The 23,286-nt window shown below is 39.2% G+C and overlaps 1 protein-coding gene across 5 annotated transcripts in view; it reads right to left on the reverse strand.

Moving 5' to 3' along the window:
- TUT4 (terminal uridylyl transferase 4) overlaps nucleotides 1-20,438 on the reverse strand; it is a 57,524-nt gene extending 37,086 nt beyond the window's left edge. Inside the window, exons 1-4 of one of the 5 annotated variants that reach the window (XM_089515144.1) lie at nucleotides 20,258-20,438; nucleotides 15,591-15,657; nucleotides 12,525-13,186; nucleotides 995-1,158 (exon numbers count right to left, since the gene is read on the reverse strand). In XM_089515144.1, coding sequence (XP_089371270.1) covers nucleotides 995-1,158; nucleotides 12,525-13,077 — 717 coding nt within the window. In that variant the 5' untranslated portion in view covers nucleotides 13,078-13,186; nucleotides 15,591-15,657; nucleotides 20,258-20,438. Of the gene's footprint in view, nucleotides 1-994; nucleotides 1,159-12,524; nucleotides 13,187-15,590; nucleotides 15,916-16,114; nucleotides 16,208-20,253 lie in introns of those variants that run through there. The other 4 variants (XM_089515146.1, XM_089515145.1, XM_089515143.1 and 1 more) reach the window with 4 other exon arrangements.
- Between the last annotated feature and the right edge of the window lie 2,848 nt (nucleotides 20,439-23,286).

Raw genomic sequence — 23,286 nt, forward strand, 5'->3', positions numbered from 1 at the left:
GGAGAAACAAAGGGTTTATTCACACAGTACTTTTTTTAAAAGTGAGATCCATTGTTTTCATCTATCTATAAACTCACTATTTAAGATCTTCTGACTGCCAAAACACCATACTATTTTATCATATTACTACAAGAATCTGAACGTATTCTCAAATCCATGATTACATATTTATTTTGCTCACATTTGTGTGTGTGTGTGTGGGGGGGGGACAGGACTAATACTGGCAAAATTTGAAATGAGACAAAAGAAAACTATGACATTGAGAATGCAGAGATGTATATGGAAAGTTAAGTATAATGATGTGGAATCATGAATAGTTGGAGAGATCAGTGATTTCAACATTTCACAAAAATGAGGCCCACCTCAAGGATAGAAAATTATTTGACTCATGAAAAATAAATACTAGAAAAGCAGAAGATTACAGGGGACCAGGACATCAAACAGAATGTGAATGTTTTTATGGCCCCGGCAGTGTCAATCAGAGCTTAATATTTTGTTCGCTAGACACACATGGTAGCAAAAAGACTGTACATTTTGATTCTTAGTTCATATCAAGCTTGTCATGTACATTAGCTAAATGTGCAAGGTTTGATTATTTTTCACACATTTACCCCAAATATTCAGAGCTAAATGTACATGGAGGCAATCCAAAAATGCTGGCTTGTTATGAACTAGGAGACAATATGAACCTGCTTCACTCGTGGTTACTATACACCCTTGTGAAGAGATCCTTTATTAAAGGGACAGATATATTGCACCAATGGAAAAAACACACGATGCAAATCAGCAATAGCCACACCAAATAGAAAACACAATCGAAAAGGAGATCTTCCAGTAAGAATCAACCCGCATTCCAAAACACTATTAAAGAGAATGCTATAGACAGTTACAGTAATTTTTTTCTTTTTGCTCTTATTGTGGTTAAACGAGTTATAATGCAATACTGGAAAGAAGAAGTCCAAAGAAAAGAATATAAACTGAACCCCTTGCTTACTTTTTCCAAGCGGATAATATAATCTCTTTCCAGTCGTTCCTCCGCTTGTTTCAAACCAAGTTCCTGTTCTGCCATTAGTGTTGATTCACCAGTTACAGCAACATTGTCTAAATACTTAGCCTCTGAATTAGTTTCTTTAGCAGAATCAGAATGCTTTGTTTTACCTGGGAGGAGAAGGAGGAAAATCTATGAAGAACCTATACCTCTACAAGCAATTAAGCAAAACTGCTACTGTAATTAAACATATGCAGTGTGTTATTAATTGAAATAATGAATAATGTGCACACTCCTTTTCTCAGTCAAACTCACAACAAACTCATAAACAAATTATTATTTCCATTTTATAGATGAAGATCTAAGACTATAATAGCCTTATCGCATGAGAAAACAAGAAGAAATGGAGCCAGAGAATAGCAGTTTTCTCTGTGCCTTATTGCATGATGTCATAGAATTTCAGTTCTCTTCCTGTGGGAGACCATCGTCAAAGTGAGTCACTTTTTCTAGCTAGAAAAATCCATCCAACAAAAGACAAAAGCTTTTACAACTGTCTCCTGCAGGAACAGAACTGAAGAACTACAACATTTTATGTTAAGGCACAGAGAAAGCTGCTACTCTCCGGTTCCACTTCTACCTTGTTTTCTTGTGTGATAATGCTCTAAATGACCATGCTTTATCATTCTTTTGTCACACATGAGTAACTGTGTCGGTAATAGAGTGGGCCTTCCACATCTCGTGGGGTATAGTTCCAGGATCCCTTGTGGATGTGAAAAAACATGAATGATCGTACCTCATATTATTCAGTGGTGGTAAATGAACACGAACACTTCAGCATGTGCACATTCACATCATTGCCACTGAATAATTTGAGCCATGGCAACCCACATGCGGTCAAAATTCCAGATCAGAGACACAATGATATGGCAGGCCCACTTATTTGATTGGATGTACCAGATATATTGTAATATTGGAGTGTTTTCCAATGGACATTGTGCCACATACAAATAAAATTAACTGACATAGCTAACTAAAAGGCTTGTCCTATACCACCCACTGAGCATCCGTGAGTAGAATTATCTTTGTAACTGTGTTCATCTCTGTCTTCTCAATCCAAAAATTTACCCAGCAAGTCCTTGAAGACTATGGCACATGTGGGCAATGGGACATCAATTGTATTCATATAAGCCACACACTTCTACATGGAGCAAACCAGGCTGATTGGAGAATGGATTGAATTATGTTTTCCATTGCTTTAACTCTTTTCAAACTAAGAACTAGCATATCAGAAAGAAAGTAGTTAGTTTAGGTCTTTTCCTGATGTGCTGGTGTTCTGCATCAACAAAATAATAATAATAATAATAATAATAATAATAATAATATGTTTTATTTATAGCCCGCTATTCCGCAATGATCATAGCGGTGTACAGTAAAAATCTTAATGCAATACAAAATACAAAAGTATAGTGTCTAGATCAAGAGAAGTAATAGTGCCACTGTATTCTGCTCTGATCAGGCCCCACCTGGAATACTGTGTCCAGTTCTGGGCACCACAATTCAAAAAGGACATTGAGAAACTGGAGCGTGTCCAGAGGAGGGCGACTAAAATGGTGAAAGGTCTGGAAACCTTGCCCTATGAGGAACGACTCAGGGAGCTGGGGATGTTTAGCCTGGAGAAGAGAAGGTTAAGAGGTGATATGATAGCCCTGTTTAAATATTTGAAAGGATGTCATATTGAGGAGGAAGCAAGCTTGTTTTCTGCTGCTCCAGAGAACAGGACCCGGAACAATGGATGCAAGCTACAGGAAAAGAGATTCCACCTCAACATTAGGAAGAACTTCCTGACAGTAAGGGCTGTTCGACAGTGGAACACACTCCCTCAGAGTGTAGTGGAGTCTCCTTCCTTGGAGGTCTTTAAGCAGAGGCTAGATTGCCATCTGCTGGGGATGCTTTGATTTGGATTTCCTGCATGCCAGGGGGTTGGACTGGATGGCCCGTGCGGTCTCTTCCAACTCTATGATTCTATGATTCTATTTACATGGAATTTCTATGTACAGAAACATTCAAGACTGATTCCCATACCTGAAATCTGATTGTAGTAGTTTAGGAAGTTCAAGTAGGAGGATAAAGGTGGGGAGGAAACCCTAGTTTAAGCTAAAGGCTATTCAAAATAGCTGATTTTATAAGTAGTCAATTTGTATGCAAAGTCATCACAGCATGGGAAGGGGCAAAATGCAAAAAGAAAATACAGCACACCCACGCTGTATGCAGGCTCACCATATGCAGACATGATGTCACATGGACGGTGAGCCCTAATATGGTGAATAGGTTGTGCGCCGTGGGGGGGTACTCCATTCAAAAGAATGGGCCTTGAGCATATGCTTAATTTGCCTTACGCAGGGTGGTGGTGGTGGTCCAGAACAGATCCCCCACATAAGGCAAGGGCAGACTGTACAGTCGCCTCCTCCCTCACGAAAATGGAGTTTCACATATACTCAAGCCCCATTGGCTTGAATATTGGTGCAGGTGGATGCCGTGGGGAGCACCCCATTCATTCTCCCTCCATTCATCCCTCGCACTTAAGTGAGGGACGCGAGTCCGAAGGCCACGAAAACGGAGTTAAGACTGTATATACATTTCAAGACTCTAATGACTGATAATACTGTAATGGATGCAATACACAGAAGATTATATATATATATATATATATATATATATATATATATATATGCTGGGGAAAAATGAATGACACATGGAAGGATGAACCATGCAAGGGTGAACCCCAAATTCTGGAAAACGAGGTAGAAGCTGCAATAAGAGAAATTAGGAAGAATCACCAGGAACAGATGATATTCCAATTAAATTGCTTCAGATCACACAGACATAATCAGCTCTAATGATAACTAAAATATGCCAACAAATATGGAAAACAAAAAGGTGGCCAACAGACTGGAAACAATCAATATACATTCCCATTCACAAAAAAAGGAGACAGAAAAGACTGTAGCAACAATTAGGACCACAGAATTAATCTCTCATGTAAGCAAAATTATGCTCAAAATTCAGCTGCATAGCATCCAATCATATATGGAGAGAGAAATCCCAGGAAGTGCAAGTGTGATTCAGGAAAGGAAGACCACTAGGGACCACATTGCATATATATAATGACTAATGAGAGTGCACCAAGGAATTCCAGAAAAAAATCAGCATGTGCTTTATAGGCTACATCAAAGTCTTTGATTCCATAGATCATGAAAAGTTAAGAATTGCTTTCAAAAACATGGCCATACCACTACATATCATAGTCCTGATGAAAAATCTGTACTTTGGACAAGGAGCTACTGTTCAAAGAGAATACGGAGAGGCAGAATGGTTCCCAAATGGCATGAGGGACAGACAAGGCTGCATTTTATCACCCTACTTGTTCAACTTGCATGCAAAATTTTGAAGAGCAGGTTTACGAGTAGATTCCAAACTCAACTGACAGTGCCAAGAGGATTTGATTGGATGAAGCTGGCGAAGGAAGGCTGCGTGTGCTAGCTGCTCCCCGTGTGGCTATTTTTCTTGATACACTGTTTATTTTTATATTTTTTATCTTAACTTTGGAAACTTTGGAAAAGCAAACAGCTATAGACTTGTTGGAAAGAGAAGCATATTTAGAATTTCAAGACTTGTATGATATCAATCCTTCTGTGCCTTACTCTAGAATTATAATGGCAGACACCATGGTATTTAAACTTACAAACAACTGAATGCTGGAAGCTAAATCAACTTGTGGCTAATTGCTTGTGATAGCTACCTTTAGTGTCTGCAGGAAATTTTTCTTGGTTTTGCTACTATTTTTGCTACCTACAACATTACAACTAAGAGGGGGGAAAGACCTGCCTCACCTTTATCATCTGATAAGCACCTTAACCCTGTCCTGAGTTTTAAAAAAAGTTTTCTAAGGACACAAACATAGATAAGATAGAAGGGTTTGTTATGCCACAAACCATCCCCATTGCTGAGATACCTACCTCTAACAGTTTTACTCCTTTAAGTAAAGGCAATACAAATATAAATGAGGTTGTTGGATCAAACTTGATGAATTACAATACATTGGGAGATGCAACTGCAGCTCCAGTGGGTAATACTATTCCTTCAGTGTCTTGTACTAAATTTTTAGCTGAACAGTGCATGCTAACAGCCCAAACTTTGGAGCTTGTTAGCTCTAAATTAACAGAAGTTTTAAGCATGTTGACTCAGCTGACCCTAACGTTTGCACAAGGACAACTCTAAAACTCTGAGTAAATTTCAATTGCACCATGCAACTAATTTGAGTTCTAATCAGAAAATGTCAATATCTAATGAAAGAGACTATTGCTTATCTCTACAATCCTCGAAGAGCCAAAACAGATGGTCCTGAAGGGGTGGCTTCCAGCTGCCCTGGAGAAAGCTGGATCAGGGTCGCAGCAACCACATGCCACAGCCCCAATCCAGCTTTTTGCTGGCTCAAAAAGAGGTGGCAAAATGCCACTTCTTTTTGAGCCGGCAAAAAGCTGGCTTTTCCGCTGCTGCCGCAACTTTACAACACTCCTGCATTGTGCAGTGTATAAACGGCATGCTGTGGAAGAGCTGCAATGCTGCCTGCCATCTGGACGGGCAAGCAGCATGACAACGGCTTGGGGCAGTGTCGGGGCATACATCATCTAAATACCACATCCTCAAGCTGATGCTTACTGCTGGTCAGTTTTAGATCAAAGATAGTAACAGATGTCTACACCTCTACAAATTTATCATCAGTAGTGTTGCTTTTTACTTATGATCATTACACAAGAATACTAACTACTCAGTTTTACTAACCCATTCATCCCAAATCTTATGAGGAGGAAAAGACTGTACAGTAAGCCCTTGCTATCTGCATGAGATCCATTCCAGTCCCCCTGCGGATAGCAAAAAACATGGGACCTTAAGTCCCGTTCTTTTCAATGGGTGGGCACTCCAGCATGCACCAGCTTGTGTGCACACACCCATTAAAAAAGCAGGGGCTTGCCATCCACAAAAGCTCATACTGCAGATGGCAAGCCCACAGTTGACACAGGTGTGCTATACAAGTGCGCCGTATTTGAATGCTCTGGCATCTTTTCAGGGCGTTTATTTAAAAACTCATCTATTAAGCCCCTATTGCAAGAAAAGGAAAGCTTTCCACCAATTATCAACTTATTAAATATTATTAGGCTTTAGCTTGCAGAGAATAAGAGAGAGGCTAAAACACAAAAAAGATCTCTGAACTGGAGGAATTTATTAATAGGCAATAATTAGAGGAATCTCAAGGAATACTAAACAACACACAGAATATACAGGGAAGAAAAAAGACTCGTTAGACCAAGTAATGTCAAATTTAATTGACCTGATATCTAAAAGAGCTGCAAAAAGGTAACATCAACCTAGAATTTCCCCCTTAAAGAATATTAACTGCAGGCAAGAAGTAGAAGTGGAGATAAATCTAATTTCTAACAGCAAATCAATCTCAACATCAACCGATCCTGTGAATATGGGGGAGCCATAGAATCTAGCAGAATGTCTTAAAGTAGAATCATTTGCAAAATCAGCTATAAATGGATGTATTCAGATTTATACTGATTCTATTGCTGATCTGATCGACCTTGATAACTGACAAATAGATGCCAAGGAACTCATTTGTAACAAGAAACCATTCTCTTCTATTTTATCATAATGTGAACTGTCTATCATAAACATGTTTGAATTAATAGTTGTCTTCCTTCCTGAAAGGTCTTGGTTCTGTAATTAACAGACATAAAATTCTACAGCAACTGAATAATCTTAAACCAAGTATTCTATTTTTACAGAAGACACATTGTAGAGGCCCCAAACCTGTTTTGAAAGCTCCCCAAACTGAAAGCTCCCCAATTTGGAGATCAGTATAATGTAGGAGGTAATGGTAAATCACATAGGGTAGCCATAATCTTTAATAAAGATTACATTGGCAAATTCTAGAGAAGATACTGAAGGCAGATTTCTAACCCTCCAAGGAAAACCTTTCTATATCCCAATTACATTTGGTATGTTTTATTCCCCCAACATTAAACAAGCTGAATTTATGAATAATTTTCTAAAAAACATCTCAGAAACAGCAGCAGATTAAATTATTATAGGTGGAGATGCTAATCATGCATTGGATATATATCTTGATAAATCCTGTACTTCACATTTTATTTCTGATAATTCCCTCACACCACTTAAGAATTTTATTGTACAAGCAGGATTGCTTGACTTTTGGCAAGCCGTTCACCATCGCCAGCAAGATTATGCTTATTATTCCAATGTTCATGATTCAAATTCCTGAATTGATTATTTTTTCATTAATAAATTATCACTTACAAAAGTAAACGATATTACTATTTACACTCCATGACACTCTGACCATTTTCCTATTGTTTTGTCGTGGTCCCTGCCCGAAGGATATCCAGCCAACTGGACTTGGAGATACAGTTCACGACTAATGGAGATAGTTCTTTTGTAATTAAATTAAGAAAATAACCCAATTTTATAGGGAAAATAAAGCTTTAGTAACTTCCAATTCATTGTTGTGGGATACTCTTAAGGCTTTTTTTTTAATAAGGGAGAGAGCTGATTTAAAAAAAGGAAAAGGATTCTAAGTGATCAAAACTTTGATTAAAAATTACAGATTTAATGCATTCACATCAATCCACTTGTGATCCCAATACTCTCTTGCAGCTAAATAAATTAAAATCTGAACTGGAAGAATAAGATCTTCATAAAAGTCACACCTCCATGATTTACACCAGGACCCATTATTATGGTAAGTTAAATAAAAATTCTAAGGCACATTACAGACCGCCTAAAAGCGGCGGTCTGCGGCGCTGCTGGTTGCTCCGCGCGGGAGCCGCAGCAGCCAAACCGCGTGGCTCCCGCGTGGAGCAAAAAAAGCCCCAAAATGGCGCTTCTTCCCGCGGCACAGTTATGATGCCGCAAGGTGCCAATGGCGCACTCGCGATGTCATAAGCGCCGCGCGATGTGCGGACGCTATGTGTCCGAAACGTAATAATGGCAGCGCCTGTGTGTATAGGGCACCGCCATTATTACGCCCCCATCACGTGCTAGGGGTGAGGCTGGTGTGGACGCTAGGTCCCCGACCAACCCCTAGCACGTGACGGGGGCGCCTCAAGAGCCCGTCTGTAACGGGCCTAAATTATTAGTGAATTTAGTCAAGTGTAAGGCTTTGAAAAGGAAGATTTCTAGTATTAAGGCTAGAGATAACCAAATTAAGACAAAGACCACTGAAATTTTACATGAATTTAATGCCTTCTATATGGATCTTTATGCTGCTGACAAAATAGGAGATGATACTCTGAAAACATTTGTTAATTCTTTAGCTCTTAAACCTTGAATTGCTGATAATCATGTCAGCAAGTCAAACTGGCTATAAAGAATTTAAAACTTGGGAGAACACCAGGAATGGATGGATAGACTGCCAAATTCTAAAAAGTTTTAATGGATGACTCGACTACAGCCAGCCCTCCTTATCCGCGGATTTTTTATCCATGGATTCAAGCATCCATGGCTTGAAAATATTCCAAACAATTATACAGTCCGCCCTCCTCTCTATATGCAGAGGATCCGTCCCCGCATATGGGAAAAATAGCATATGCTCAAGCCCCATAGGAAAGAATTAGGCGCATACACGTGGCGATGCACAAGGCACATGGCGCAGGTACGCGCCTCATTACTTCTAATGGGGCTTGCCTTACGGGTATTTATTTATAATTTGTACAGCGATTCTCAAGTAGTAATTCAAATTAATAGTTTATCTTTATAGGGGAATTAAACAAGGGTGTCCTTTGTCATCCTTACTATTGCTATTGAACCCCTGGCCAACTGCATTAGACAAAACCAAAATATAAAAGGGATAGTCCGTAAAACGCTTGAATATAAAGGGACTCTTTATGCAGATGATAGGCTTATTTTCTTATCATGCCCGGAGTACTCCCTCCCTATTCTTACATTTTTGTTAAGTAAATTTGATAACTATGCAGGTACAGTCTGGAACCCCCCCCCCCCCATAAGAGAAAAAACACAGATGCTCAAGCCCCATACAAACGAATGGGGCTCATGCCAGTGGTGGCATGCAGGGTGCACGCCACAGGAGCGCGTCCCATTCATGCAAATGGGATGCGCCACGCCGTGTGCTCCCACACAGCTTTGAGCATATGCTCAGTCGCATATAACACAGGCGCATTGTATTAGAGTAAATTTTAATAAATCCAAACTGCTTTGCTGAAATACTCCATATGAACATCAACAATACTGACAACCCTTATCAGGGTGCCAATTAATACCTTACATATCTAGGAATATTAATCTCCATTACAAATTGTTCCCCATAATTATAAACCTATTACAAAGTGGATGATCTCATGGGGAAAATTGCAATTATTGGGATGTATAGCTTCACCAACTCCTTTTTTAAAATTTCAATTTATCCCTTTATTCCCCCGTTGTCATAGGAATCTGACAACAAAATGTGGTAGAGGGGGGAATCAAAGGAAATTGTAGATTGGGGCAGATGGCTGCAGCCTGAAAACTGAGCTGTTTATGACCATTTATGAGGTGCTTTCCTTTCCTGGGAAATGGTGAGGAGACAGAAATTGAGAAGGTGCAAACTTCAAAGCACACCTTTGAAATGGGCAAATGGTGCTGGCTACAAGCGTGGGGAGGGGGCTGGACAAAGGACTTTTAAAGTGTTTTTTAACTTGAAAAAACTCAAGAGTTGATTCTAACTGTTGTGGGATAGTTTTGTTTGTCTTAGAATCCAGAATAAAGCAATAGTTCATTTTCACTACAATGCTGTCCTGCTTCTTTGAGTCTCCAACTGCCAAACATGACACCCTCCCACATTAGACTATTTTCAAAAATGGCAAAAACTTATTAACTCCTTTGTGTTCCAAAATAAAAATGCAAGATTCTCCGCATTTTCTAGATTTATAGACTTCAAACAAGGGGCCGCGGCAATTCCCCACATATAATACAGTGGGCTCTTGGTATTCACAGGGGTTTGGTTCCAGGATCCCCCATGGATATCAAAATCTATGGATGCTCAAATCCCATTAAATACAATGGCATAGTTAAATAGTGTCTCCTATATAAAATGGCAAAATCAAGGTTTGCTGTAGGAATTCATATTTTTCTGGAATATTTTCAAACCGTGAATGCTTGAATCTGTGGATAAAGACTCCATGGATATGGAGGGCCAACTGTATTATTTTCATGCTACTTGATTTGCTCAAATAATCCAAATTATTCATGGGGATGATATGGTTCTTAGCCTTGGGTACCTTTAAAAACTGATAATATCTCTTCTCCTGTAAGGACCTCTATATTTGCTTCTGGAAACCCAAGAATTCCATCCCGTATTAATAAACCCTCTGTATATACAGTTCACTTAAAATTTGGAGCCTATGGAAATATATGTTAGCTCCTAGCCTCTCTCCCATTCAGCCATCCTTTATTCCAGTGTGAAGAAAAATCTTATTCTGAAACATGGAAAGGGAAAGGGCTATATACGGTTAGAGATTTTTTTATATGGGTCCAACCCAAAATCTGTGAGTCTATTCTTGAGATTTTGTCTCCTATTATATTCACTTGGTTTATGTGAGTACAAATTTCCACTCTGTTAAATAAGATAGCTTTTGAACATCTTTGTATATCTTCAAATAAGCCTCTCAAGGGAATTACTAGGTAAATTTACAAAGCACACATGGAAGAGTTTTACGGTAATGGGTTAGAAGTTAAACGGAACTGGGAATTGGAACTTAACATCTCAATATCAGATTCTGCATGGCAACACATTAGGAATCACCCTCCATCTAGTTCTAAAACTGATCTATCAGTAGTACATGGCCCCTGTTCTCTTGACTTATTTTAGTAAAAACTCCTGCTTTTTGTTGGAGGGATTGTTCAGACAGAGGAACGTATCTCCATATGTGCTTTTATTGTACTCAAATTTTTAACTTTTGGGAACAGGTTCGCTATAATCTCTCAGATTACTAATAAAAATTTTATTTGTGTCCTATTTTAGTACTTTGTTAATTTTTATTGATTGTAAGAAAAACCTTAAATATAAACATTTAATATTATTTTTTACTGCTGTTACAAGCGTACAGATTGCTTAGAAGTGGAAATCCAGCCAGTTAAATCTGGAGGGCTGGTGGTGAAGAATATGGGACTCCTTTTTAAAAGAAAAACTTTCTGATAGAATGAAATTCCCCCAATGGATGTGATATATCATATAAGGAAAAATGGTCTGCCTTTCTAAATTTTGTAAATTCCATTTCGTATTTAATTCTGTTAACAGGAAACCATGTACACCTCTGGGGCATGTGTTATAGGAAAATAAATTTGTTTGAACTTTGTAATCTGTAAACTGTTCTTGAGTTGATCTTGTTATTTGATTTTAATCTTAATGCTTTAATGTATATTTTTTAAATAAAAGATTTTTTAAAAAAGAAAAGCAGATTTAGACTTAAAAGATGGAGGAGTCAAGATAGGAGGAAGAAACATCAGCAATCTTAAAATATGCAGATGACACTAGACTACTAGCAGAAAACATTATAAACTTGGAACAATGACTAAGGAAGGTCCAAGAAGAAAGTGCAAAGGCAGATTTGCGGCTGAATATAAAAAAAATGAACAGAGGATCTACATAAATTCAACAAAGACGATGAGGAAATTGAAATAGTTAAAGATTTCCCATACCTTGGATCAAACATTGATCAGAATGGAGACTGCACCCAAGAAATAAGATGACTAGGAATGGGAAGGGCAGCTATGAAAAAACTAGAAAAGATCATAATGAGTAAAGACATATAACTGAGCACTAATGTTAGAATTGTCCAAGCCATTGTATTCCCCATTACCATGTAACGATGTGAGAGCTGGACAATGAAGAAGGCAGACAGGAGGGAAATTAACTCATATGAGATGTGGTGCTGGAGAAGAGTGCTGAGGATACCACAGACAGCCAAAAAGACAAGCAAACAGGTCCTTGAACAGATCTAACCCAAACTTTCCCTGGATGCCAAAATGATCAAACTGAGGGAGACGTACTTTGGGCACATCGTGAGAATTCACAACTCATTAGAAAAGACAATAATGCTGGGAAAGGCAGAGAGGGCGGCTGAAAGAGGAAGACCACATGCCAAATGAATAGACTCAATCAGGGAGGCCATGGGCCTGAATCTTCAGGATCTAAGCAGAGCAGTGAAGAACAGGGAGGCTTGGAGATGTCTCATCCACAGGGTTGCCATCAATTAGGGTCAACTCAAGGGCAGTTAACAACAAACAACAACAACGATTCCTGCCATGATACACAGAAATTATGTATTTTTTAAAATTCCCAAATACCTTAAGCCATGCCTGGTAATATATATACAATATGCAGAATGCAAAGGCTGTTCTAAACGCATTTCAGACTTAATTATTTTTTTGAAAAATAGAAACTGAATACATCACTCACAGGAGTCTTCTGGTTGCTGTTCCACTGCTTTCAAATCCAAACTGGTTTTGCCTGAATCACTAGGCCTGTTAATTTTGGATCTATCTTTTAGCACATTTTCTAGTTCAGAACTTTCTCTTTGGGCAGTTGGTAAGGTTTCTGTGCTGGCACCATTCTCTGAAACATGGGAGCTTGGAGGGTTTTCATCTATAAACTGAACTTTTAGCTGCTGCTGATTTTCTGTGGCTGCTGGTACATTTGGTACTTTTTTTGCTTTGCTACAACTTTGATCCTGAAGACTTGATCCCATTTCTTTACATCCAGGAGTAAAACTGTCTGTCTTACATGATTTATTTTCTTCTGACTTCTCAAGACAAACATCATTTTGTTTATTCTTTTTTAAACTGCTCCCACTTGAAGAACTTTTTCCAGATTCTTTTCCAGATCTGTCATTTTTCTTAGTTTTATAATTCTGATTGGTTGCAACACTGACAGCTTTGTTTTGTTCACAGGTAGTATGGACAGATTTTCTTGTATCATGATTCCCACTTTTTGAGCTCTTGCCCTCTTCCATTATTGAGAAGACCTGCTTCGTCTATTGCTTCAGACTACTTGGATTGTAATTTTGCAACAATCTGAGTGGAGCAGAATCCTCTGTTCAAGCAAGGCGCCTGGCTGATTGTCTGAAGGGGAAAAAAAGATCAAACATCTGCACATGTTACAAAAACACAAAGTAGTTCTAGCATTGTTAGACTTTGAAAAACACAATGCATAATCCCCCCCCCCCCCACGTAAGGGAAATTCCGCATATGCTCAAGCCCCATTAAAGATAATAGGGCTGGTACCCGTGGTAGTGTGCGGTGGCGTTCGATGCGTGCACCATGGGCACGTGTGCCATTGCTTTTTCCAGTGCACAGTGCTGCTTCTTCTAGCACGGCTTCCAGCGTATTATCTGAAACAATGGTTACACTGTGTTCTGTAAATATAATAAAGCCCTATAACATTGGCTCAAACCAAATTAAAAATTATTTTTATGTTGCCTATTGGGAACACATTCTAATTTAACAATGTAAAACTATATTTTACAACCCTCAGCGTGTGTAAAATAATGAATGCAACTCTAAGCAATTAAAAAGCTGCCACCTGTACTTTATATCTGAAAATTAAGTTGTTTTATGTTCTATTAATAAAATAGTTTCAGTTTGGCTCAGTCAACTGAAGAACCTGTTAAATTTTAGGTTTCACATCTCTGTGTTATTTTCCATGAACATTATGAATGGATGTAATATCATGATGTAAGGTACTGCAAAACAGCCTCACCACAGAAATACAAACAGGGCAAAAAGCTTAATAATATAAAACAAAGAACTGTACACTGCAGAGTTGTCAACCATTTTAAGATATTAGTTCTGTAAAAGGCTGATTAAAAATTAACAAATTAAATCCAAATAATTTGCTTAGGCTGTATTTCTGAGACACTGGGGAGGACACACACACTTCAAATTTGCAGCCCAATACTATGCATATTAATCTTGAAGTTAGTCCCCTGATTCAATGACGTTCATATACAATTAAGTGTGAACAACTTTCAGAAAGAAAGATACTACCTCTATGATCAGAGGGGGGAATCTTTAATATTTCCTTTCTTTCCCCTCTCCGAGATATTAAATAAAGAATTAAAATAGCCTCAAAGGATAAACAGATAACACTCAACTCAATTACAAATTGTCCTTGCTAGTTAAAACTGCCCACTGCCAATTAATCTATCTAGGTATTTGTTGATTAGTTCTCTATTAAAGTGCTAGCATTATAATAATGTCCAGAATAACATGAAAGTTGAAAAGGTGAGACACTTTCCTGGGAAGGAAAATATAAATCTATAAGAATGACACTCTAGTCCCTGCCCCCAACCCTCCCAATTTGGACATCTGAGGATTATGCACTGAGAAGAGGATTCTTTTGGTAACAGCATGAACTCTCTTCACTGCTCCAAGAGTCAAGGAAGGGATAGCCAGGAGAAGGAGAAAAACTGGTAATTGCACACACTTATTCCGAGACACACTTTTTCTGCACTCTGTACCATATGAATTTCACAGGTCTGAAACACAGGTCTCCAGATTCGTTTCCTGGTTTAAATCTCTCCTTCCAGTGACAGAAAAGCATAATTGTATTTTCATTCCACTGCATAAATATCAGTGAGAAGGAAGGACACCTAGGAAAAAAAGCTCAGAGCCACAGTGGATATTTAAATTAAAATATACATTGAATGTTTAAAAGGGAACATTTCATGTCCGGGACTGTTTGTGAAAGGGCTGAAAATAAACTGACATCATATTAACATTGTTACATAAGTCTTTAATGTGGCCACATTTGGAAAACTGCTCAATTCTGATCATCCTATCAACTCTGCTCAATTCTGATCATCCTATCTCAAAGAGAGTATCACAGAATTGGAAATATTACAGAACATGCCCCAGCAATAAAATATTAGAGTACATCTGCTAAAAGCAAACATAATTTGCTTTTGAGAATTCCATTAGAATGAAAAAAACAAAGGTATCATCAAAAATAACTGAATTATCTATATATGCTGGTTATGAATTTAAACAAATCAGGATCTTGCTATGGCGAATCTTCAGGTGATTCTGCAATCTGCTGTTGGTCCCTCTAAATCATAATTTATGGAGTCCATAAGGTGAACCTATCACAGGGTTTTCTTGGTAAGATTTGTTCAGAGGAGGTTTGCCCTTCCCTTGAATCTGAGTGTGATTTGCCCAAGGTCATGCAGCGGATTTGGATTAGGAGATTCAAACCCTTGTCTCTAGAGTCATAGTCCAATGCTCAAGCCACTTTACCACATTAGCACTCAAATCTGCAATATGTTGATATAATTGCCTAAATTAGTTTGGGAGCAAAATACCTGGATATTCAGGTAAGAAAAAGAAAGGTGTAGTGAAAAACAAAATATACTGAAAAGGACAGGATCACACCACACAAGCTACTAACAATGTTGTACATATCACAGAGAAAGTGAGAAAGTTTTTTGAAAGCAAAAGGGTATGCAGTAGATAAATTTGAGACCCTTACCTCACTGCAGAGTCTCTTCTTAATGAAGCTTCAATATTGCAAGTGATCTCAGCTGAGAGGACAAGCCCTGCAGCAGAGGGATAAGATGTAGATGAGGAAGGACTATATACTTTTCCTATCTCCCCCCTTCCCTTTTCTTTTAAAATCAGTGCCCTAAATTGTTTTTTATGTGTTCAAACTCCTATTTTAAGCTCTGCACCTCTACACTTTGCCACGGCTCCTCTGTTTTGAAACCTGAGAAAAGCTCCTCACTTATTTTAATTTTTTACCTAAACAGACTAAGAGTTACTGTTATCATTTATTTCACGAACACAGAAACTTGCAACCATACCAATTTAAAAAAATTATTTAGTTAATTTATAACCTACCAGATATGGTAAGATGTTTGGATCTTCTCAGATATTACCTATTTGGTTCATAATTTAATTGGGATGCTTCTGTTTTATTTTTATTGCTCTACACTAACTCTTTCTAGTTTTCTTTCCATAAACCTGGAAAAGTAGATAAAATTCCACCAAACCTACCTACACTACCATTCATTCATACTTGAAAAAGCTGCACTAGCATGGCACTGATTCTTTCTAGACATTCCTGTGCTGCCTTCATTTCAGAATTTCTGCTTTTTGTATTTCTGGAAGTCAACAAAAGATATTAAAAGCATGAGGGCATTCCAACTGTTATGTACAACAGTATTCTTTCAAAATACGCATGCATAAATTGCTTTCTGCTATAGATTGTACACAATGGCAGGAAACATAAAATAAGTTTCAAGTATAACATAAAATAGGGTGATCTATGTGTTCACATACATATAGCCAAAAATTGTACAATTTTTTTTCATATTATGTTTTTAACTTTATAGGAAACATGGTTACAAACAAAGCTGAAATAAAAAGGTTTTTTAATGTGTCTAAACTTAAGAATGATAAACAGGAAGTTCACTAGTATGTAACAAGATCTTTTAGTACCCTTGAGACTAACTGGGGGGAAAAAGGAGCTGTTAGCATGACCTATCCACAGACTTGAGTTTACTTCCTCAGATACATGGGCTGGAGTAGAGGGTCCAGGGACAGAACTATATAAGCAGGCTGCAAACGGCAATAGAAATGCAAAGCTTTGTGGCTATGGAGGTAAGGTGACAAGTTTAGTCTTAGATGGTCACTGCAGGACAAAAACAGGAGGAAGGAAGTTGCCTAAAGCCTGGGTGAGTAGATAACCATATGAATGCGTATTGGAATGTAGTGTGGGAACCCGAAAGGGAATGTGATGAACTGGTCCAGACCACCAGTTTCTTGTTTCTGCATCACATCATCAATACTAATAGCAAACCTAGGTATACAGTTACAATAGCCTCCTTGAGTCCCTATATTGGGAGAAAGGCAAGATATAAGTAAATAATAATAATAATAATAATAATAATAACCCAAAAATTAAAATATGGTACCAAGACACAAAAGGATTCTTATGGGAACCCCAAGCTTTACAAAAAAATTAAATGCATAATGAGGACTGAGCATAATGCGCATATACAACGCATAATGAGGACTGAGCATGAACATGAAAACTGGCCACAGAGTGTAGAGGGAGAGGAGAGAGTCTGAAAGAAGATACTACTTGCTGACTACAATACTAAATAGAAACCTTCCCCAATGCAACGTTTTATTCAAAGTTCCAGTTGTGATTTCTATACCTCTACCCCCGGAGGTTGCTTTTCTTATTTTAAATGTTAAGAATCACATGCTTTATCACCTTACTTGGCCAGAAGAAGTCACTAATGACATAAGTCCCAAAACATTTCCCAATGTGTAATGAACTGCTTCCTCAAAACAAGCCACCACACATGGGGCAGCCCATATATGAAGACACATAAATATCCTGAACTGCTGTCACAACGTACACATTCACTACAAAATATGGAAAGTGATAGAAAATTCTCTCTTGTGTTTTTCTTTGGGCCAAGTCCGGAGAAATGCCAAGAAGAATTTAATGATTCTAGAAGCCAAGCACACAACAACTTCTCATCACTGCTCTTTCTTCCTAAGACAACTTTCTGTAGGTTATTATATGACCATTATCACGACATTAACATGCTTGCTTAGCTTACCTATTGTAATTCTTTTTGCCTATACAAGCACTAGAATACACGAACCTGATGCAACATGAACTTTAACTTCTCAGCAAACAGTGCTCTCTTGATTATCAGGGTTCAGAGGTTTCAATATCATAAACATTACATCATTCTTGCTATAAACTGTGCCATAGCATCAGAGGGTGAGGCTGATCATAGCAGTTGTAAACTGACGTTTATCTTGTTTTCATACATGCTGCTCTAAGCAAACATACACTAAAAAGCCCAAATTTATTGCAGGATGGCATATCACCTTCTTGCAAAAAGCCTTTGTGATGATTTCTGAAAGACTTCTTTTATTACCACTTTAAATTTTAGGAGATCACTGGCTCCTGGATTACTAACATGCTTCACTGTCATAGTAACTGTCATGATTGTCCAGAATGGTACACAAGCTACGCAAATGGACACCGTTACAAAAATCTCAACTGCTTTTTCAACCAAGGGAAGTGATGTTTTCCCCTCCCTGCCACTTTTGAAAGTTGGCCTGCCACTTTTGAAACATGCTAGCTTCCTCAAAGGTTTACACTAACTCCTGGCAATTTTTAATGTCTGGCTGTTAATATAATGTGGCAATACTAAGCAGAGGTAACATATTAAGGTATGTAAATGGAACCTGCAGCACCTTTGAGGGGAAAGTCCAAAACACACTGCAGAAATAATCCAGTTTGAGACCACTTTAACTGTCCTGGCTCAATGCTACGGAATCCTGGGAATTGTAGTTTATTGTGGCACTGGAGTTCTCTGACAGAGAAGGCTAAATGTCTCACAAAACTACAGTTCCCAGAATTCCCTAGCATTGATCCAGGGGCAGTTAAATCAAGTCTCAAACTGGATTATTTCTGCAGTGTGTTTTGGACCTAACAAACTGAAAGATAGAAGTTGGTAGCATGAGCTTTCGTCAATTTGAGCCTCCTTCCTCAGTGCTGCAAGATCCCTTTGCATATTGATTTTCCAGACTAACACAACTCTGTGTTTCAATTTGGCCACCATGGAAAGATAAGGTATGTTGGTTTTTGGGGGGTATGTGGCTGTGTTGTGGAAGAATTTATTCCTGACGTTTCGCCAGCATCTGTGTCTGCCAGCCCAAAAACCCCACCAAAAAGCTATGGATATCCGCTGTGAAAGCCTTCGACTTCACAAGGTACGCTTCTGTTCTACTTTAGCTCAACTGTGAAATTGGCCATGATGGATTTCACAGCAGAATCAGCTGCATGCTCAAATTATACCATGTACTATTTTGCAACACTCTTTATACAGTGTTTTGTTTTGCTTTTGGGAGGTGGGGGATGGATATACCTTCCAACCCCACCATCTACTTCCACTTCTGAAATGCCTACCCTTTATCTTCTCCACTTGCAAAATGAAAATAACTATACTTAGCCTGGCAATCAGCTGATGCTTAGGAAATAGTGGCTGACTAGAAAGTATTTTGTATTGTGCACATGCAGAGAAAAAAGCAGTTCAGATCCCAAAATAGACTGCAGAAATAATAATCCCATTTGAGACTGCTTTAGCTGCCCTGGCTCAGTGCTAGGGAATCCTGGGAACTGTAGTTTGTTGTGGCACCTGAGCTCTCTGACAGAGGAGGCTAAATGTCTCACAAAACTACAGTTCCCAGAATTCCCCAGCACTGAGCCAGGGCAGTTAAAACCGTCTCAAACTGGATTATTATTTCTGCAGTGTGCTTTGGACCCTAGATTATTTCTGAAGAGCTTTTTCTTCCAACCCATCGCCTTACTGTTATTTTATCACGGAATACACTTTATCATTGGATTATTTTTTTAATCGGGAGTTAATTAAGTGAGAGTTGGAAGGAGGGAGAACGGGTTTACATGTATCTGGCATTTTATCGTATTTTGTATCGTATTTTCTCCTTCCTGGAAGCCCTGGGGGCAGGGAAATGTCTCATTAACCATTTCTGAGAGCCTTTTGGCTGAAGAGTGGGGTATAAATACATTATTATTACTATTATTAATAATAACAACAAGTCGCTCAAATTACACAAACAGTCACAAAACCAAAGCTCAGAAGGGGCACTGTTTACATGGCATCCAGGTCGTCTCTTTATATATATATATATATATATATATATATATGATTCTTATAATCACTTAAACCATAGACCTAACCCCCCCAGTATGTATTTCCTTAATTGCCTCCAACTCCCAGAATCCCACAGCCTTCGTGGTTTATGCATTATGTAATTCTTCGTGTGGTTGTCTATGCGTTTTTGATCTGTTGGAAAGGCGCTCTATAAATAAGATGTATTGTTATTGTTATTATTAATGATTGAGGCAGACCAAGAGTTAAAGCGCTTCCAAAGCGGGTTCTTTCTTTCTCTCTGCAGTGTGGATGCCGCCTAAGGCTCCTCTTAAGGGTCTGACACTTATAGTCTATGAAAGCAGGGGTCCTTGTCCATAGGGAGCCCCAATCGGGGCCCAAAGGGAGGCTGCTTTTAAGGCGAGGGGAAGAAGGGGCCCTCCAGTCCCCAGCGGAGGCCGAAGGGCTGATGCCCCCCCGGGGCCCAGGTACCTGCCTGTCACCCCCGGCGGGCTGCCCCGGCCTTCCTCTCCCCGGCCATGGCCATGGCCTCCTCCTGCTCCGTTGGTAGCGGCCTCCGCCAGCGCCTCAGTCCGGGCCGGCCGCCATCTCAGCTGCGGCGCGCAGTGCATTGTGGGGAGGGGCAACAAGGCCCAGGCGCCCGCCTCCCTCCGTCTCTCTAGGCCTCAGAGAGAGGGCTCAGGGGGAGGCCTCCTCTGGGATTAGGATCATCAGGATAACAATGATGATGATGAAAAGGAGAACAACAACAACAACCACACAATGATTAATAATAGAAGAAGAAGAGACAATAAATAATGGAAGACCAACAATAATAGACAATAATTAATGATAGAATAACAACAACAACAACAAGAACAGACAATAATTAATAGAACACAGACAATAAGTAATAGCAGAAGAACAACAACAACAACAACAACAGACAATAATAGAAAAGCAACAACAAGAACTATTAATAGAAGAAGAACAGACAACAATAATGGAATAATAATAACAACACACAATAATAATAGAAGAATGACAACAGACAATTAATAATACAAGAAGAAGAAGAAGAACAGCAGCAGCATAAGACAATAATCAATAGGAGGAGCAGCTAATACCCCAGAGGACAGGATCAAGATTCAAAATGACTTGAACAGACTAGAAAGCTGAGCCAAAGCTAACAAAGTGGAATTCAACACGGAGAAATGTAAGGTACTGCACTTAGGGCAGAAAAACGAAATGCACAGATATAGGATGGGAGACACATTGCTGAATGAAAGTACGTGTGAAAGAGATCTGGGAGTCCAAGTAGACCACAAGTTGAACATGAGTCAATAGTGCGACGCAGCAGCTAAAAAGGCCAATGCAATTTTAGGCTGCATCAATAGAAGTATAGTGTCTAGATCAAGTGAAGTCATAGTGCCACTATATTCTGCTTTGGTCAGGCCCCACCTAGAATATTGTGTCCAGTTCTGGGCGCCACAATTCAAAAAGGACATTGAGAAACTGGAGCGTGTCCAAAGGAGGGCAACTAAAATGGTGAAGAGTCTGGAAACCATGCCCTATGAGGAACGACTCAGGGAGCTGGGGATGTTTAGCCTGGAGAAGAGAAGGTTAAGAGGATACATGATAGCCCTGTTTAAATACTTGAAAGATGTAATATTGAGGGAGGGAGCCAGCTTGTTTTCTGCTGCTCCAGAGAACAGGACCCGGAACAATGGATGCAAGCTACAGGAAAAGAGGTTCCACTTCAACATTAGGAGGAACTTCCTGACAGAAAGGGCTGTTCGACAGTGGAACACACTTCCTTGGAGTGTAGTGGAGTCTCCCTTCTTGGAGGTCTTTAAGCAGAGGCTAGATGGCCATCTGTCGAGGATGCTTTGATTTGGATTTCCTGCATGGCAGAATGGGGTTGGTCTGGATGGCCCTTGCGGTCTCTTCCAACTCTGTGATTCTATGATTCTATGATTAAGAACAACAACAGACAATAATTAATAATAGAAGAAGAAGAAAAACCAGACAATAATAATAGAATCATAAAGCTGGAAGAGACCTCAAGGGCCCTCCACTGAAGCCTGCTGCTCTGCAGGAATACACAAAGCACAATGATGATAATAATAATAGACTCATAGAGCTGGAAGATACCTCAAGGGCCATCCAGTCCAACCTCCTGCCATGCAGGAATACACAGCCAAAGCAATAATAATAATAATAATAATAATAGAATCAGAGCTGGAAGGGACCTCAAGGTCCATCCATTGAAGCCTCCTGCTCTGCAAGAATACACAAAGCACAAATAATAATAATAATAATAATAATAGAATCATAGAGTTGGAAGCAACCTCAAGGGCCATCCAGTCCAATCTCCTGTCATGCAGGAATACAGAGTCAAAGCACTAATAATAGTAGTAGTAGTAGTACTAGACTCAGAGCTGGAAGAGACCTCAAGGGCCATCCACTGCAGCCTCCTGCCATGCAGGAATACACAATCAAATAATAATAATAATCCTTTACCATTCTACTCCAGAGAATAAGGGACTCTTCTTCCCCCAGCAAAACCGAAACTACTCTCAGGCTAATGACTCTTCATGTCTCCAGAATCGAAACCTACTAGAACCGAAACTCTTCTGGTTAAGAATAAGAAGGCTGACTTGTTCTGACTCTTTCTTCTCCAAGGAAGATCCTCCCGCCCCACTGTTGTTATTGTTGTTGTTGTTGTGAGGCTTCAGGTGATTGCTAACTTAATGGCGACCCTTTCATGGGGTTTCCTTGGGAAGATGCTTCTGAGGGGGTTTCCCAAGGCCATGCTCTGAGGCTGAGAGTGTGTGACTGGTCCAAGGTCACCCAGAGGGTTCAGAGAGTGTGCCTTCAAGGCATTTCCAATGGTGATCCTGTGTAGGATGACTATTTCACACTTCACCACACTACACACTTTTATTATAGTGCTGCTATTCCACTTTGAATGCTCTGGCTGCCTCCTGTTGCATTCTGGGGTTTGTAGTTTAGTGAGGCCCAAGAGCTCTCTGGCTGAGAATTCTAAATGCCCTCCTTAAACTGTAAATCCCAGAATGCAACAGGAGGCAGCCAGAGCAGTTAAAGTGGAATAGCAGCACTATAAGAGTGTAGTGTGGTAATCTAGCCAATGTCCTCACTGCAAAGGAGGACAAGGCACCGCAAAATGCAGGCCCTTCAAGAATGACAAAAGGAAAGCTAAAACACTCATATAAATATAAATAGTTCTGCTCAAAATGGAGGACATTTTTGGAATTCCTCCTGGACAGAAGGTTGAAATGTAGGACATGTCCTGGAAAAGGAGGACCTCCCTGTGACCTTGGGATAGAAATGTGAAGGCCGGCGGGAAAATTAGGGGGGGAGAAACATTTTTTTGTCCATGTTTTTCCTGAATCATCCTAAAATGAAATATCCCATAATTTATTTTCTTTGTTTTTTTCATTTTTTTCTTGGGTATTATTATTATTATTATTATTATTATTTTCCTGGGGGAAAAAACCTGGG

Source organism: Sceloporus occidentalis, unplaced genomic scaffold (assembly GCF_023333645.1).
Source record: "Sceloporus occidentalis isolate IW3139 unplaced genomic scaffold, rSceOcc1.0.p SCAF_3, whole genome shotgun sequence".
In the NCBI taxonomy this organism is placed as follows: Eukaryota; Metazoa; Chordata; class Lepidosauria; order Squamata; family Phrynosomatidae; genus Sceloporus; species Sceloporus occidentalis.